The sequence below is a fragment of the Olea europaea genome, chromosome 15, assembly GCF_002742605.1.
Source record: "Olea europaea var. sylvestris chromosome 15, O_europaea_v1, whole genome shotgun sequence".
Lineage (NCBI taxonomy): Eukaryota > Viridiplantae > Streptophyta > Magnoliopsida > Lamiales > Oleaceae > Olea > Olea europaea.
Window position 1 is genome coordinate 28,339,472 of NC_036251.1, and position 18,320 is coordinate 28,357,791.

Sequence of the window (18,320 nt, forward strand, 5' to 3'; positions counted from 1 at the left end):
TTCGACGTCACAATCACAGACTTGTCTTGTACTTATTTTCATTAATCAAGTTCAGTAAAAAAATTAGTAGATTTTTCTGATCCAGCAACGAAGTCTTTGATTATAAAGTTTGAAATTGTATGCGGGAGAATGAAGTCATAGATTATAACTTGGTGAAAGGTTGAATTTGTTATTGATTTTTTGCATTCCTTTTTCTAAAATTCATTTTATTCTCAGACTTATTTTCAACGTCTCCATAATTTTTACCAACTTTTTAACTATAAAATTCATTAATTTTTATTAAAATTTACTGAAAATTTTATTTTTATTTAAATCAAACAGAAGCTTAGTTAGGCTGAACAGTTTGAATCTTATTGAAATGAAAGCCGTATTGATAATCACTACTGGAAATTAGTGTAATTGGTTTCAGTGTGTGCATTGCTCAAGTTGAAGACTCACACGATGAGGGGTGGAGTCAGGAAATTTGTTCAGTGCAGGCATGGGCGAATTCAGGGACGGGCTGGGCCGTGCTACAGCCCGTCCCCTTCAGCCCAAATATTCATTTAAAAAAAATTAAGTAATTTTTTTTATATGCAGTATTTTTTTTTATATGTATTAGTCCGCGTTGAATTTTTTCTTGGATCCGCCACTTTCCGGCATAATTTAACCCATGTGGAACATTGTGTTTTGATCATAAATTTAATGATGATAAACTATAAAACAAAATCATGGGTTTGGACCTAAAAATAAAACCCATGTAAATTAAAATATATTTTTATTCCACCTCCTCCCCTGTTGCTATTTGAAAAAAAAAAAAAAAAAGCAAAAAAGTTTGGACCTAAAATGTATGCCCGCACTAGTCTCAACGTGGCTCCGCCACTGCACTTGATTTCAATTATTGTGAACACGTATTCAATGGGAATGGTGTACCATATACATCATTACCAAAATAAAATAGGATTAGTCTAATTGTACACTTTTAGCCCCTGTTTGGCCCCCATTAAATTTCATTTTATTACGTTTCATTTTTTTCTCTCTTATTTTCAACCACACAATCTTTCATAAAATAATATTGTACGTAAATCAAAAATTTTTTTAATCACTTATTTTTCAAAAAATACTATTCCACTCATTTTCATTACAACAAAATGGAGGCCAAACGAGGACTTAGTATACATGATAGGTTACACCCCTCTCACATGAAAGAAGACCCACACATAATAAATTATATGTGTGGCTCTTTTATGTAAGGGGATGTAAAACATTATATACAACCAAAAGTGTACACGTAGTATTACCCAATAAAATAACTATCTCCAATAATTTTTCAAATTTTTTTTGGTATAAGATCATGTCAATTTTACAATCATTAAAAGGAGGTTTATTTTTATTTTTTTTTATTTTTATTTTGGGGAGAAAATGAGTTTTGAAACAGTGATTTTTTGAGAATGCGTAGCTAAAAAGAAAGAAATAATTTTAAATTTATGTGTAAAATATTTTATTTTGAATATATGTGATTGAAAATGAGTTTGAGCAAAAAAAAATTTATTTCAATGATTGTCAAATAAGGGGGCTAAATGGAAATTGATTAATTTTCAATCAAGATCACGTCAAACTTCTTAAATTGATGAAAAAAATTAAGTGACCAATCAACTTCTAACAGAGCATTTAAATTTACAAAAGAAAAAAAAAAAAAAAAGGGTCTGGAATGTCCATTCAAAGGTTCATATTATTCCATATGTTAGAATTTAAATGTGACCCGAATTTATTGTTAAAGTAATTAAAGAGTTCTAATTAAAGTGCACGTCAAGAGGATTTTAATTTTGGAACGTTTTTGAAACCCTATTCGAAATCTATTTGACAAATTCTAGTTGAAATTCGATTTGGAATCCCTATTAGAAATTGAAATTTGTGTTGGATTTAAAGATATCATGATAAGAAAACTTTTAGGCATTATATTTCATCTACAATTATACTTCTAATACTGGGATTGTTTCCTATATATATTTGACTCTTTTCTACAATTTAGTTAGGTTATTTAACCTAATTATAAATTAGATAAATCATAGACACTTCATATTGTGATTTAATCTCTTAGATTCTCCAACAAAGTTGTCTTGGATTAATTCGATATCATCTTTCACTTTTCTCAACAAACTAGTTTCAGATTTGGCTCGGATTATAACAAGTGCTATTAGAGCTCAGACTTAATTCACAAGGAGATTTTGTTTTGGGATGGCAACCATGAAGTTTGATGTTCCACTATTAGATCGCAGTATAAGATTTTCATTGTCGCAGATTAAAAGGCAAGTAGTGTTAACTTATATGGGATTGATTTCGTTGTGTTTTTTGACTGCTTCATATTTGTTATTTAAAAACATGATTTTATATAGTCGTGATTGTTTGTTAAGCAAGTGCAAACCGCAAGTGCATGGGTCGAGTTCAAGTAATAAAGTGGACTTTTTGAATCCGAATTATCGATTCGTCCAGGAATGTATACTTTCAATTATACAATTTTAATTAGTTTAATTCTAACGATAAAAAAAAGGCAATAAAATTATGATTTTGAAAAATAAGGAAAATAACTAAAAGTTACAAAATAAGAAAATATAAAAATCTCGAAAATTTCGGAAAAAAACGTGATTGGGATTTATGCTTTTGTTTAACCGTAGCCTAATTAATTTATCCACAAATTAATTAACAAATTACTTATTACGATGTGAGACCTGATCTCCCATTGTTAGTTAATTACATCCCTCAAGTGAAATTAATTATAATTGATTGGTTTAACCTACTATATCTCTATGTCTATTAAAACCAAATAACCGCATTAAATCTTTGTAAAAATAGATCAATGGATTATCTAAAGTTAGGAGTATATCTCTATCCCCTACACAAATATAGGGTTTCTACTATTTGATTTAAAATACACAATCTTCTCTCGAACAGTATATAAATCACCAAACATAATCATTCATTGGCCACATAAATAAAAATGCAATAGATAACAATAATAAAAACATACGAAAATAAGTAACTAAACATTAAAGAGCAAATATTAAAATTAATTAAAGTTATGTTAAACTAACACCACAAATTCCAACATAATAAATTAGCTCATATTATATAAATGATAAAAAGAAAAATATTTTACACAATACATTGTAAATATGAGATAATAATGAAGAAAATACAAAAGTGAGAATAAAACCTATTTTAGATTTACATTCTTGATCGCTTGAATCTTGTGTTCCCCAAATATTTATCCACCTTTTTTGATGTATTCACCTTTTATTGCTCTATGATTAGTCCTCCAAAAATTATCAAAAAAAAAAAAAAAAAAAAAATAAATAATAATAAAATTGTTGATGGAAAAGTTTGTTTGTATTTTTTCATTGAAGAGTTCAAGTTTATTCCTTGTCGTGGAATTTGTCTAGGGGTAAAGAATTTTAAAGTTTCATTCATTATAGTGGAATTCGCGTCAAAGTAGAAATTGTTAGAATTTGGGTCACATCCAAATTCATTGTTGAAGTAATTGAAGAGTTCTAATTGAAATGAACGTCAAGAAAAAATCAATTTTGGAATGCTTTTGAAATCCTATTCGAAATCTATTTGACAAATTCTAGTTGAAGTTCTATTTGAAAGCTTTATTGGGAGTTGAAATTTGTGTTGAACTTAAAGAGATCAAGATAAGGAAACTTTTGGACATTCTATTCATCTACAACTCTATTTCTAATACTCAGATTCTTTTTTTTTTATATATATTTGACTACTCTCTACAATTTAGTTAGGTTATCTATCTTCATTATAAGTTAGACAAATTATAAATACAAAATCTTTGTATTCTTTTTTCATATTATAATAAAGTCTCCCAATTCCTCATCGATATTTTCTTGTCTTTTATTATTCTTTTGCTTTCGATCAATTACATCATATTGTGGTTTAATCTCTTATTCTCTTTAACAAAGTACGTGGTCTTGGATTAATCCAATATTATCTTTCGCTTTTCGGAACAAACTAGTTTCAAATTTGATCCGGATTATAACACCATATATTGCTTAAATGACAACAACATAAAAAGAACTTAAAATGCAAAATTTGCACAATTACATATATCTAGAAAATTAAACAAAATTTTACTCAAAATCAATTTCTAACCGGTACAAGCCCATCACAATTTTTACAATAAATGAATGTTTCTTTATTTCTGTACATTAACTGAACGATCAGTAGGTTCTTCAATCTTCGATGGTGTGGAAAATAGGTCCAATTTATAGACATGTATATCGGATCCAAAGGGATTAGGCAGCACTGGATTCTTAAAATTTAGTGGCAATGCTGAGAAATTCGTGAAAATAAATGGATGATCCAACAGCATGTTGGCCGTCCATCTCTGATACTCATTCTTTGTCAAGCACAATTTTAAGAAATCTTCCGCACAATACGAAATATTTTTCGGTAGATTTGGATGACCAAACATAATTTCATCGATCAAATCTCGTGCCTTCCCATTAGTCCAAAGGGGTTTGCCTGTGATCATCTCCACAATAATGCAGCCAAGAGACCATATATCAGTAACTGGCTTGTGTATCCCTTTAGATATGGATTCTGGGGATGCATAGAGAAGTGCGCCTCTGTTGAAGCTCGATGACCCAGGAATAAACTCTTCTTCCTCTTCGATTCTCTTGGCCGATCCAAAATCTGCTATCTTGAGATTGTGTATGGTACCGCCATGTACACTGGGAAAAACGAGAATATTATCAGGTTTCATATCACAATGAACAAACCCTTTCTCATGAACGTGAGAGAGACCCCTAAGCAGCATATAAGTGTAACATGCAACGTGAGATTCTGGATTTTTCCTCCATTGTTTTTTATCAGATCAACGAGGGATCCACCAGCTGCGTATTCAAGGAGAAGATTGAAGACGTCTCTATTGTTTTCAAAACTTATATCTGCTCCAAAACACTGGACGATCTCGGGGCAACCTCTCAGTTCGTGCAGAATTTCTCCCTCCTTCTTCAGGGAGGACCAATAAACGCTGTCGGACTTCACAGCGGCCACGGAAATGGAAGGAGGAGAAAGGGAAAGTCGAGAATCGAGCTTTGACGCCAAATACACGGTGCCATACGTACCGGAACCAACAATGTATTCTTTTCTCCAGTGACGATCCATATCTTGGTACGAACTTTGTTCTCCTGTCATTATTATTAATTTTCAGAAAGGCGAAGGCAGAATTTGATGCAAAACTAAAAGAGAAAAATGGGGTTTATGACGAATTCTCTTAACGGAGAACTTGAAGCAAAACTGTGAGAGAAAGTGGGGTTTGTGATGAATTTTTTCTCCCCTTTATAGGAAATAGCAATTACATTTTTGATAGAAACATGAATCCGAATTAGAGAATGATTGAAACGTTGTGACTCGATCGAATCCAGTTTGAAATCAGATTGTAAAGGCGTTTGAAGTGTCTTTTCAATGTCGAAAGTGGGAACGTAATTCCTCGCATGCAGATAGTTTCCATATTCGGTCGGGTCAAGAATCAATACTTGAAATTTTGAGAGAGAGAAAAAGATTTAAAGATATTGCTACCTATTCTCTTAATTCCGGTATTTAATTGACACCAATAAGAAAAATGGGATTGAAAAAGGAAAATTATTTTCATAACCTTCTCTTTTTACACAATTGTTTTCTCTTAAAAAAAAGGTTGAACCCCAACCTTAAGGGTTTCCCACCGCCCCTGTCCAAGAGTATCATGAGGGAGGTAAATCGCAGGTTATGCCTTCAAAGGTATAGGGTGGAAGACTGTTTGTACACTTGCACTTATCCAATAGCCAAATTCATATTTCAGGATTCGAACCCTTGACACGACAATCTCAATGAAAGTTGGATTTTTCCACCACCCTCTTTTACCACTTGGAGATGTGCCCTGAGGGCAGTTATTTTCTCTTAAATGTGTACGGATAATTGCATTCGTGTGTAAGTTGGGTTGGAATATTTTGTCATCTAATTTCCTTTCATAAGTTCAAAAGAACAAAAAGAATAAAATTATTTCTTGTTTATGTCAGTCTAATTTACATTATAACTACAAAAATATACCATGTATAAATAATGACTTGAGATCGTTTCTTACTTAATACACACTCGACAAAAGAACTTAATTGTGCACTCTTATACTGAAACTATTGTAGAATAAGAATTTTACAGAATTCATGCTTCACTATTTGTATATTTGTTAGATAAAAAACCTGTATGTAGCCAGAGGTAATGTTGAAGGTGTGTGAGTTGAGCGACCACACATGACATGGACATTATAGGGGCATCAATTATATTATTATTATTATTATTATTTTGTGCATTTATAATCATATATTTAAAATATAATTTAAAATTTTTATTATATTAAGTTAAAGGGCACAATATTTTTAAAAAAGAATACACGATAACATTTTTTTAATTTAACATATTATTGAAAAAAAATATATATATTTTTTAATTTTAAATTATTTTGCTTTCAAAAGGAAAAAATATTTTAAAGCTATCTATTTTACGGGTGTGATCCCAAATATCCAATTAGCTTCATTAACCAATTAATAATTAGCCCAAATTTTAAATAATTAAAGTGAAAAGTGAAAAGTTAACCCCATATCCCTTTTCACCATTTCCCTATGTCCTACCTTTTAACTCACGGAAAATAGTCAAACAGAGAATAGGAAAAATTCTACCGTCAATCTTTGTTGCTTGCTTTACAATAGTATAATCTACATCATAATATGGTCATTTTATTAGTGCCAATTATCCACTCATTAATTGTTATTTCGTGAATTTTTGAGTTCTAGGTTGTAATGTCGTCATTTTTTTGTTCATGTGGAATTACACGAAGAGGTTACTGGTTTGGATGGTTTTTTGTTGATGATATATGAATTTTGATGAAATTCAAAAGGTGCTTTTGAGCTTTACTTGTAATTTTTCTTATTTACGAAATAAAAAAAAAACACAAATACTGTAATATTTTTCAAATGAAATAATATTAATATTGGAATATATTTTTTTCTATGCATATTTTTTAAAATTACATTAAAAGGAGCACAATTTTAAAATGTTACACAGAACGCCTAAAATCTCATGATCGACCCTGCTTGTGGACATTTCTCCCTTTTACCTAGCATGTTTCACCCTCACCTTTTTCCCTCTCTCAATGGAATTGGCTTCTTTATATTATCATGTCTAATTAACTTACATTGAGGTAGAAGTTTGCACAAACATATTTAAAGTTGTTTTGTGGTCACCACAAGAAAATTGGCCATTCCCGGCTTCTTCTTTCGTAACACCACCTTTATCGGCCTAAATGATACTAGCAACAAATAGTTTTACCTTATTTTATTTTTTATTTTATTTTTTGGTAATTCAGGTATCTAAGTTTCGCCTGACAAATAGTTTTACTTTACTATGCATGACTGGTGGAGAATGCCTTACAGTAACTCGAATTGAACTGAAATATTAGCCCTCAATGGATTTCAAGCCGCAGGTCAAAACTCTCCATAAGACAATATTTGTCTCCATTACCAGTGATGTACAAGGGAAAGTAAAATGCCTCCAAAATGCAATGAAACTTGATCCAAACACAAAAGAGAGAAGAAGCCACCACTCGGGAGGCTCATATTTTGTATTGTGTGACTAACCAAATACGAAAAAACTTTTTATAGCAATGAGAAAGAATCCAAGAAAATAGTTTATGAAGGAAAATAAAATGGAAATTTTAATTTTTTGCCATCTTTGAATCAAAGTACTTGCAAGCATTGTTGTGACCGCATACCATAACAGTAGGCAGCATCCAACCACATGCCACTACAGTCGTCTACAATCCATGTTAAACTTAGGATTTCTTCTATAAAAAAGAAAGAAATTCTCATATACTTTGCTCAAGACTATTTATCGATTTGTGGTGATTTTTAAGATGAATTTCAATTCCCAATATTGCAATTTTACCAATTCTTGCGCTTCTCAACATTATATCGTACTTAGAATTTCTTCTTCACGATGGATATTTCAAATTAAAGAACTAAAATCGAAGTGTGAACAAATAATTTTCTTGTTTTAAGATATGTCAACGGCAATTTCTTGCTATAGTTTTACTTTGACACCACGCATTGCCCAAAGGGAAAATTTCATAATCCCTATATTAACTATGCTATATTTTAGTTTTAAGATGACAAGTTTTTAATTTTAAAACTAAGAGAGAGAGAGAGAGAGAGAGAGAGAAATTTGTTGAAATTAAATCCCTAAAATTAAGCATTCAGTTTCCATACTTGAACAAACTCCTTAAAATACATATTTACATTCCAAACAAAAGACAATCATTCACGATTGAGGAAAAAAATTGCAAATTTAATGATTGAATTAGTATCCAATTTATTCGATTTTGTCATACATTAAGGTCACATATCTATACATTTGGTCACAGATTCATATTTTAATTAGTCATATATTATTTTTCGATCAGAAATCATAATTTTTAAATATTACAAATTATTTTACGGTCACAATTAAAAAAATTTATAAGTCACAATTTGTTCATCGATCACAGATCGAAAATTAATACGTCACAATGTAGGTATTGATCACGTCATTAGACGGTCACAAATTGATATTTGTTTAGGTCACATTGGTCACAATTTATCTTTTCATCGGTCTCTATTGACCACAAATTAATCAATTTTATGATCACAATCAACCAAATAATTTGTGACCATGTGACCACCACCAACACTTATGACAACCTCTGCCTACAGCAGTATCGCCGTCAGAACGACCACCGCCACTCGATAGCAACACCGTCGTGGGTAAAACCACCAGAACACCACCGGCCATCCCTCACTATTGGAACCACCACCACATTAACAGGAACCAATCACCAAAACACTTAAAAAATAAAAAAAAAAAACAGATCTGGTCACCCATGCCATCCAACACACAAACCACCATTGTCCTCTTCCCTATTCTCCTCCAGCCCAATGTTAGAACCAAAATCAAAACTTATCCGCTCAATGCCACCACCGGAGCATTACAGATCCAAAAAATTAATCCAAAATTAGAGATCCAATATCATCGGCCGACACCCACAAATCCACCACGCCGACGATAGATCCACAGCTATAGAAATCGGTGGCGGAGACAGATTGTGGAGACTCGAGCGAGATGCGCACTGTAGCCGCCGGTGAAGATGAGGCCACAGATCAATGCGCTACCGTCTGGAAGAGACGACACAACTTGGGGATGAAGCTGCCGGTGAAGTTGAATTCAGGTGGGGAGAGTGAAAATAGAAGCATCACCTCCTAAACCCTTCTTGATCTGCCAAGAGAGAGAGAGAGAGAGACGGGTGGGGAGAGTTTAAGGAGCGAGAAGGAGATGGATTATAATTGATAAAGAGAGAAGGAAAAGGAGAGAGAGAAAATTGATTATAATTGAGAGAGAGAGAAGACGGATTTGAATGAAATTCGAGTATAATTGGTATTTAATTTAAAGATGAAAATTTGATTTTTGAACTATTAAACTATTCATATGATTTTTGAACCCTAATTTTTAACTCTCGGGTTTTATGTAATTATCACTATGTTGGAAGTCTTTAACTGGGCTGTAGGTGTAAAACGAACACCTTTTATTTGGGCTGTTGAGGGCCCCTTATAAGCCCAGCATGTTCGTAGAGTTAATGTAGGCTGGGACATCCTCTCTTGCAGCTCAACTGGGTCGGTCCAGATGGATCTCAGGCCCAAATTTCATAAGGAATCAACCAAAATTGGACCAAACTAAAAATAATAATAATAAAGTTGGGCCGTTAGGGCACATGATCATTGTCTTATCTTATTAAAAAATAATAATAATAATGCATCAATAAAGCATAAAAAATCAACAAAAACAATGACTAAACCATACTCAACCCAATAAAAAAATCCAAATAAAATTCATAGTCCGAACCATAATCATCCACTTGTCAATTTTCCTTCACGAAACTTCTCGGTATCTTCACAAAGTCAGTATAAATTATTGATGCCTTTAAATTATCTATCCCAGTAGCTCACGCGCTTGTACCTTAAACACAACTCACCTTCCATAATTTATCAAACCTACCCCTTCAATTTTGAAAGCGTCCAAAGTGTGGGTAGACTTCAAATTTTTATGAGTCTATGCAAGTCTAAGCAAAGCCTAAAGGAAAAATTATACAGTGTGATTAGAAAAGACCAAACTTCACGCCTATCTACAATGCATTATTCATATGTATATTAGGGTTGTAAAATGATTGAATATGGATCAGATCTGTCCATATTCTATTCGATCTGATAATTCAAAGAGTGGATTCTCAATTTCAATACAAAATTTATTATAATATATATTAATATTATATTTAAATTTGATAGATTTGATATTATTCATTAAAAGTTATAAAGCATAATATAAGTTTCAAAATGAAAAAAATAAGAATAATAATTTATGCGAAATATATTATGCAGTAATATATAAAATATATTAATTATTATAACAAATCAGATCGATTGTTATTGGATCGAAATGACCTATATTCATATTTGCTCCATTTAATTAATGAATTATCGGATTCGAATCTTGATTAAGTTATCGGATTGAGAACTTAAATTCATCTTTCATGAATTCATTCGAATTGAATTCGGATCTAAATTCAATCCATTGAAAGTCTTAATGTACTTGCTCAAAATTGCATATAGTCCTCCTTCTCACCATTGGTATACTCATTTCATGTTCGTCATTCAAATTTTTACTAACCTAGACATGTTTAGATGAAGCCTAAGCGTAGAAAACACAAAGCATGACTAGACGATAAAATCAAATTTTAGATCGGCAAAAAGAACTATTAGACAACAAATTCAAATTTTACGATTCGCGAAAAGATTGGAACTTCAAAGCCTAATATCCATATGTACACGCTCCAAGCCGCACGTGGCCCTCCTTCTTATCACAGATCTACTCATTTCATTGCAGACAAAAAACAGTATATTTATCTGTCCTCGGCCTCAAGAATTATCTAATCAAGTGTCTCCGGACTGTGTGGAGTGTAGCGACTCTCCATCTAAACACCCCTGCATAATTCATCAATTTACTCATAGTTTTGCTCACAAAGCAAGAACCGAGGAGAAAGGTCTGACTTTAATCTTCACCATCATCTGTACTTTATCTTTACATATTTGATGATATAAGTGTGCCAATTTCTTGATCATCAACTGTTGATCGTCATCGTGAAAAATCGATAATTCCCTGAGCTATAATCTGTTTGATCGCAAATTTTTCAGGGTTATTCATTATGTTTTTTTTGACTTTGTTCAAGGGAATCAGCGACTCTCTAAGTGATATTTCTTTTCTTTCCTTTCTTTTCCTTTTTTGTGGCGTGGGGCCTTTTCTTGTTCAACTTCTAATATAAAGATTGATTGCAGCTTATTGTATAGATTTGATAGTGTCGGTTTTACTTCTAGCTTTGGGGCTTTTGCTCTGCACAAAGTTCATAGTCTAATATGTAGAATACGAAGTAACTGGTCCCAATTCTATTTTGGTATGGTGGGTTTTATGTATCCTTTCTTCTGTATCGCATAGTTTACTTTTGCTGTATTTTACGGGAAAAAACAAGATGATATGTTTAAGTGTTTGTCTTGAGAAACATGAAGATATATCTCATCTACATCAATTTATTTAATCTTTGGTTTTTTTATGTTTTCTTGATCCCCACTTGATCACGTACTAACTACCCACAGCTCAATATCCTATTTCGGTTTAAATTTCAAGTAAAAAGTTATGTTAATCTTCTGATTAGACCATTGGTATATAATTTGAAGTAACTTCTTTCACACCTAGTTTTTGAAAAATTGAAGCAATCAATAAAAGAAATGGATTAAGTTTCGTGGATAAATCTTGATCAGCTTTTTGATTTCTTCTCACCTCAGTGATAGTGAAGTAGTTTTGTAGGGTATACTATTGGTTGTCGTTGATTTATTCATAAGAAAGGTGAGGGAGCAGGGATTAAATGGCTTATTCACGATTGTTGCAGTTTTGGTTTAGAACTGAGTTAGGTGTTGAGATTGAGAAACATTTGTTCTAAAGTGATAGACATTATTGTTTGTTGAGAGCCTGGAACCTAAATAATTGATCTGATATACAGCAGGTTATTCAATAATCAATACGAGGTTACTTTTGAGAATATGTGTTTGCTCGGCTACATTTTTGTTATAAGATTGCACTAGGAATTGCTTTGGGGAACATTAAACCAAATACTTAAATGATTGTTCCCTGTTTTTTGTGTACATAAATTTCGTACAAATTGCTCCTTTCTTTGTCTAGTTGAAGAAAGAATATGTTGGAATTGGTTAAGCATAAAATCATGGTAAAGTGACTTTCATGTCCACTTCGGCCAAATATTCGGATTTGATTCGATGGTCGAATTATGGAAATAAATATACTAACTTGTTCTACTTGTCAAATAGATCAGTGTGGTATGTTTGGAATCTCAAAACCAATTATGGACAAATGACAAATTATGATCCATGGTTGGAATGAAAAGAGGTAAATTGGCCGAGTATTTGCCCAATTCCATCGCTTGCCTATCGCTTGAGCGGTAAGCGGATGATACGTTTGTGGCTTGAGCGACAGGCGAGTGACAACTTTTATGTTTTTTATCTCGAGCGATGCACGGGCGATAGGCGAGTGATAGCAAAGGCTAGGATTCTTGGCAAAGGTTGCTGAGTTTTGAGGCGTATCTCTTCACTCACAATCGCTCCTCCTCCATAAATTAGACCTTTAGCGTCCTTTACTTCATTTCAATGATATGCAATCATACTATGTGAAATGAATGCAATCATAGTATAATATAAACATTCATATTTCCTTAGCCAAATTTTTATATAAAAATATATTTTCATTTCATTCAAAAGGAGTACAAAAGTCATAATTTGGTTCGTTCGTTTTTGGAGTGCTACAAAAATAAGAAGTTAATTGTTGTATCTTGAAAGTTGATTGCTATCATCCATAGGCATCATTGAGGGTCTAAATCGACTTAAGGACAAAGACTTCAACTCTTGCTTTAACTCTGCATTCATTTCTTTGGTGTTTCTTTGTTCAAATTCATTGGTTGTTTAATATCATTTATATTCTTCTATTTCTTAACGCTACTGTGTCCATTTTTTGGTAAGGATTAGTGAGCCTTTGTTTATCAACCATTCTACCACATTATTTTTTTTACAGTACTCATTTTCAACTGCACATTCTTCATTAAAATAATATTACACATAAATCAAAAACTTTGTCTTCTGTTTTAACCATATTTATGTTGTCCTACTTCAATTATAGTTGGGGTTGGTATTCAGTTTATCAGTGGAAAGGAAAGCCTCACTTCTTGAGCTAGTTTTTGGGGTGGGAGAGGTCCAATGCCACTCAACAAACCACACATTTCAACATTAATCACTATTTCATAATACACTTTTTGAAATTAAAGGGGCACAAACAGGCCCTAAATTTAATTTTAAAGTCATCACTCAAATCCATTTTATTTTTGAAACAACAGAATTTGCACCCAAGACAAAATTTTTCTAATGGCATGTAGATAAAGAGTTCTCTGTTTCTTAGTTGCTTGTTCGATACGAATGTTTTGATGGATTTTGACATGCCCTTTTTATATTATCAAAATTTAAAATTTATTCTCTTGACCACGTTTTATTGATTGTCTGAACAGGTAATTTTCAAAGATGAATCGCAACTATCTGTATGCAGTTTTCTGTTTGTTAACGTTAATATTCTCCCAACTTCCTTCTTCGGATGGCCTAAGGAGAATTAACCTGAAAAGGAGACCCTTGGATCTTCTCAGCATTAAAGCTGCTGTACAAGCTAGATTGGAGGGGAAATATGGGAAGGGTTTAAAGAATGCACAGCTCAAGCTAGGTGATTCAAAAGGAGACATAGTAGAGCTGAAAAATTACTTGGATGCTCAATACTATGGAGAGATTAGTATCGGGTCACCCCCTCAGAATTTCACTGTGATATTTGATACTGGCAGTTCCAATTTATGGGTTCCGTCCTCAAAATGTTATCTTTCTGTAAGTGTATTCCTAAAAAAAAATTCTTCATTAGATTTTGGTTCTCATTTTTCTGTACAGTTGCTTAGCAAATTAAATTTTCGGGCAGATTGCTTGCTATTTCCATTCGAAGTACAAGGCCAGCAAGTCAAGTACATATAAAAAGAATGGTATGTTGACTTATTTGCTAATTTACATGCTATTTTGATGATTGTGGAGATTAAGAACATGTTGGGCTGCCAATCTTAAATTTATTTAACAAATTGAAACTTCCCATGATTCAGGAAAGCCATGTTCAATTCACTATGGCTCTGGATCGATTTCTGGACATTTCAGCCAAGATAACGTCGGAGTTGGTGATGTGGTGGTTACAGATCAAGTTAGTTCTCTTTCTTTAATCCCAATTCGTGTCTACCGTACTTCAAATGATTGTACTCAAAACGTTTCTACTTTTCTTTTTCAGGTTTTTATTGAGGCTACAAGAGAGCCAAGCCTTACCTTTATAATAGCCAAATTTGATGGAATACTTGGGCTTGGTTTCCAGGAAATTTCGGTTGGCGATCAAGTGCCAGTCTGGTATTCATTTGATTCAAGTGATTGAGTCCATGTTCTGTATTTCATCTTTTCCAATGATCACCCCCTTAAACTGATTTCCAATTACAAATTACAGGTACAACATGGTCAAGCAAGGTCTTGTCGATGAGCCAGTATTCTCTTTCTGGCTTAATCGAGATACAGAAGCAGAAGAGGGTGGTGAGATTGTCTTTGGTGGTGTTGACCCCAAACACTACAAGGGAAAACATAGTTATGTTCCTGTGACCAAAAAAGGTTACTGGCAGGTATATGAAGATGGATTATTCACTTATAGTTTGGTTCTTCTACATGAACTAAAATCAAATTATCAATTGTCTTATTTTCTTCCTCTGCGTCTCCTCTTGTTCTCATATGTGTCCGTATCTTTCTTTTACCAGTTCGAAATGGGAGATTTTCTTATCGGAAATTTATCAACAGGTAATATCCGCAGTTATTTGAGTCCAGAAGGTTTTCTTGTTACCAAAAACTTGAACCTAAAATAGACAGAATTCTTATTTTTCAATCATGTCACTTCATTTTCAATTCTGCCTTCAGGTTTTTGTGAGGGTGGTTGTGCTGCTATTATCGATTCTGGAACGTCCTTGCTTGCTGGTCCAACTGTACGTTTTCCCTCATTTTATTCTTGTTTCATTCTCAGAAATATAGCTGATGTTAACATCAGGTTTATTGTATTATTTAGAAATATATCTTAGTTAAACTTATCGTGCTGGTTCAAGGCAATAATAAAATTACTTGCATTTCAGACTGTTATTACTCAAATCAACCATGCCATTGGAGCAGAAGGCGTAGTAAGCATGGAATGCAAAGAAATTGCCTCTCAATATGGAGACATGATATGGGACCTTTTGGTATCAGGGGTATGTTATACTTTTACCTCCGCCACCTCTTACTCCATCCTACTTATATGGTGGAAAATCAAAATGAATTCTTATTTTCCTGCAGTTACAACCGGACAAAGTTTGTTCACATATCGGTTTATGTTCTTCCTATGCTGCTCAGTCTGTGAGGTGTGTTACCTTAAATGAGATTTTTTTTCCCCTCATTTAATCGTCTGATTTTTCTTGTTTGGTAATACGATCAACGAGGTTGTATGTATCTGCTTGTGATTGATTGCAGCTCTGATATCGAAATGGTTGTCGATAAGGAGAACAAGGAGGGAACATCAGCTCGTGAGAGCTTGCTATGTACTGCCTGCGAAATGGCCGTTGTTTGGATGCAAAGCGAATTGAAACAAGAAGAAGTGAAAGAAAAAGTACTAGAATATGTGAATCAGGTGACCTTGGGGGTTAATTCTTCTTCAACAGCCTAAGAATTATTGCATATTGTCTGTATTCAAATGTGGATTTTCATGTTTTGTTAGCTTTGTGAGAGCCTCCCTAGTCCAGCGGGCGAGTCTGCAATTGACTGCGATTCCATGTCAGACATGCCAACTGTCACTTTCACCATTGGAGGCAAAGCTTACCCTCTCACACCAGAACAGGTTTGTTCATTCATTAAAATTGCTTATTTTTCATCATAGCTTATGAATGGAGAAAATTATAAATTTACAGAATAATGGTCTACTACCAGTCCTAAACTGTTTTGTTTTGCTGGCAAACTAGTATATTCTCAAAACTGGTGAAGGCATCGCCACCGTTTGCATCAGTGGATTTATGGCTCTGGATGTACCAGCACCTCGCGGACCTCTGTGGTATGTCATATTATATTTTGATATAAAAATTCGTCCACATTCGATTAGATCATAATCCAGTTTGGTACTTATTCTGAGTATTTTGATGTGGCTGCAGGATTCTTGGAGATGTGTTCATGGGCGTTTATCACACTGTATTTGACTCTGGTAATCTCCGACTGGGTTTTGCTGAATCTGCATAATAAGCTCCTTTTGATGCGAGGACATGCCGTGTTAGTAGTTGATATTAAGAACGAACGCTTGGGATGTAGACAGCGGATTTGTATCGTGTAATTTTCATATGTATTGTTTGTGACTCTTGGTTTGGGATTTACTGATGTATATATAATACCCTGGGATGCGTGCTGTCTTCTGTTTTCATATGAGATGCATCTACCGAACACGTTATTTGGCTCATAAGTGAACCATTTCTACTAGTAATGTGATCCAGAAATATGAAGAGAGAATGGGATGAGCCGATAAATTCCTCTGCTCCATTTGGATATCATAAGGAAGAGAGTGGTCCAGTAGATGGCTGAAAGCTAGGCCATTGATAAATTGAACGAAAAATCCTCGATTTGGCAACCTAAGAATCAACCAATTATTTATATAATCAAAACCTTAATCTATACCTAAACCCAGTGAGTGCCCCAAGTTCTTTGAACATGCAAGCGTAAACCTGAGGTACAAGTCTGTACATGTGAAGCCTTTCAAGCTTCACAGTTCGACGAGATACTTCTGTGATGGGTGTTTATGGTGGCTGCACGAATCCAAGAATTCTCAAAGTAGTCGCAAATTTAATTACATTACATATATTTTCTCCGTCGAGAGTAGTCAGTGGTGCAACTACAAAAATATCTGGTTAACAACCAAAACGTCGAGTGAGAGCATGCCTGTAAAATTGTTCTCCGAATCCAAATCAAAATTCATAGCTCCAGCTTAAAAAGTATAATCAAAATGGGATATTCAAGTTCATTCTAATTAAAAATTACTGTTTTCCTTCTCTATCAAAAACTCAATGATTCAAAAACCCAAGGTTCCTGAGTCAGTTAAAATCTTGAAAAACATACATCGTACATGCATGCATACATAAATCAAATGTCAATATCCATAAATGAATGTTGTGTGTAGAATTGAGGAAATTCACCTAATTAAAAGAAAATTTTCGTCGCATATAATGAGAATTTTCAATTTTGGATTCTGAAGGGCGTAAAATGAAATTCGGATCAATCCACGTAAGCACTGGAGGATCGGGGCCTGAGCTGGAAAATGGACTCTCAATTGGGCTAACAAATTCTAGGTGGGCTCTAGGTTTTCATCTCAAGAAGTATAATTTTGAATTTATAGTAAAAGGAATAATTTAATTATTTGTGTACTTATATACATAGTTGTCAGACCCGACTTAATTGTCGATTCGAACAAATCATTGGGTCTTCAAGTTAATGATTCAACCAATGAATCAACCTATGGATCATTGCTATAACATAATTTATATATCTATATATATATCCGATTCCCGTAAATATGCTTTTGTATATAGAATGTTCTAGTTATTCCTAATGCAAATTATTAATGGATTTTTAATTATAACTTTATATTGGAAGGTAACTTCAATATTGCGAGTTGATGCTTCTCATTATATTAATTTAGGAGTCGCCTATATGCAAAGAATTAACCATAGTGATAATGAGAACACATTTTATGATTAATAATGTTTTACGAAAAGATTAACGATGTTAGAGAGCATTGAGCTTAATATTTTATTGTCATCCTTTGATCACAAACGTTAAGGTGTTGGAAATTCTTTGTGTATTAGTTCGACCTAATATTCTTACGTATATAAAAGAGTATTTAGAGAGATGCTATGAGTGCAATACTACCTAAAAGATCACCATTAATTAATTAAATTACTCTAATTATGTTAGCTAAAAAGTATTTCAAATGTTTTAATACATCATTAAAATGTGAAAGGAAAAAAAATATATCATAAAATC

The 18,320-nt window shown here is 33.2% G+C and overlaps 2 protein-coding genes across 2 annotated transcripts; one reads left to right on the top strand and one right to left on the bottom strand.

Moving 5' to 3' along the window:
* Positions 1–4,738: 4,738 nt before the first annotated feature.
* LOC111411074 (mitogen-activated protein kinase kinase kinase 5-like) lies at positions 4,739–5,293 on the bottom strand. Its single transcript, XM_023041645.1, has one exon. The coding sequence runs from the start codon at positions 5,182–5,184 to the stop codon at positions 4,747–4,749; it is 438 nt and encodes a 145-aa protein (XP_022897413.1). The 5' UTR covers positions 5,185–5,293; the 3' UTR covers positions 4,739–4,746.
* Positions 5,294–10,873: 5,580 nt separating this feature from the next.
* Positions 10,874–16,741, top strand: LOC111410787 (aspartic proteinase A1-like). Its single transcript, XM_023041313.1, has 14 exons — positions 10,874–11,146; positions 13,724–14,084; positions 14,173–14,233; positions 14,348–14,442; positions 14,527–14,639; positions 14,734–14,902; positions 15,035–15,074; positions 15,192–15,256; positions 15,401–15,514; positions 15,600–15,664; positions 15,774–15,930; positions 16,018–16,137; positions 16,259–16,347; positions 16,445–16,741. Exons 2-14 carry the CDS (start codon positions 13,737–13,739, stop codon positions 16,527–16,529), a joined length of 1,521 nt encoding a protein of 506 aa, XP_022897081.1. The 5' UTR covers positions 10,874–11,146; positions 13,724–13,736; the 3' UTR covers positions 16,530–16,741.
* The last annotated feature ends 1,579 nt before the right edge of the window (positions 16,742–18,320 follow it).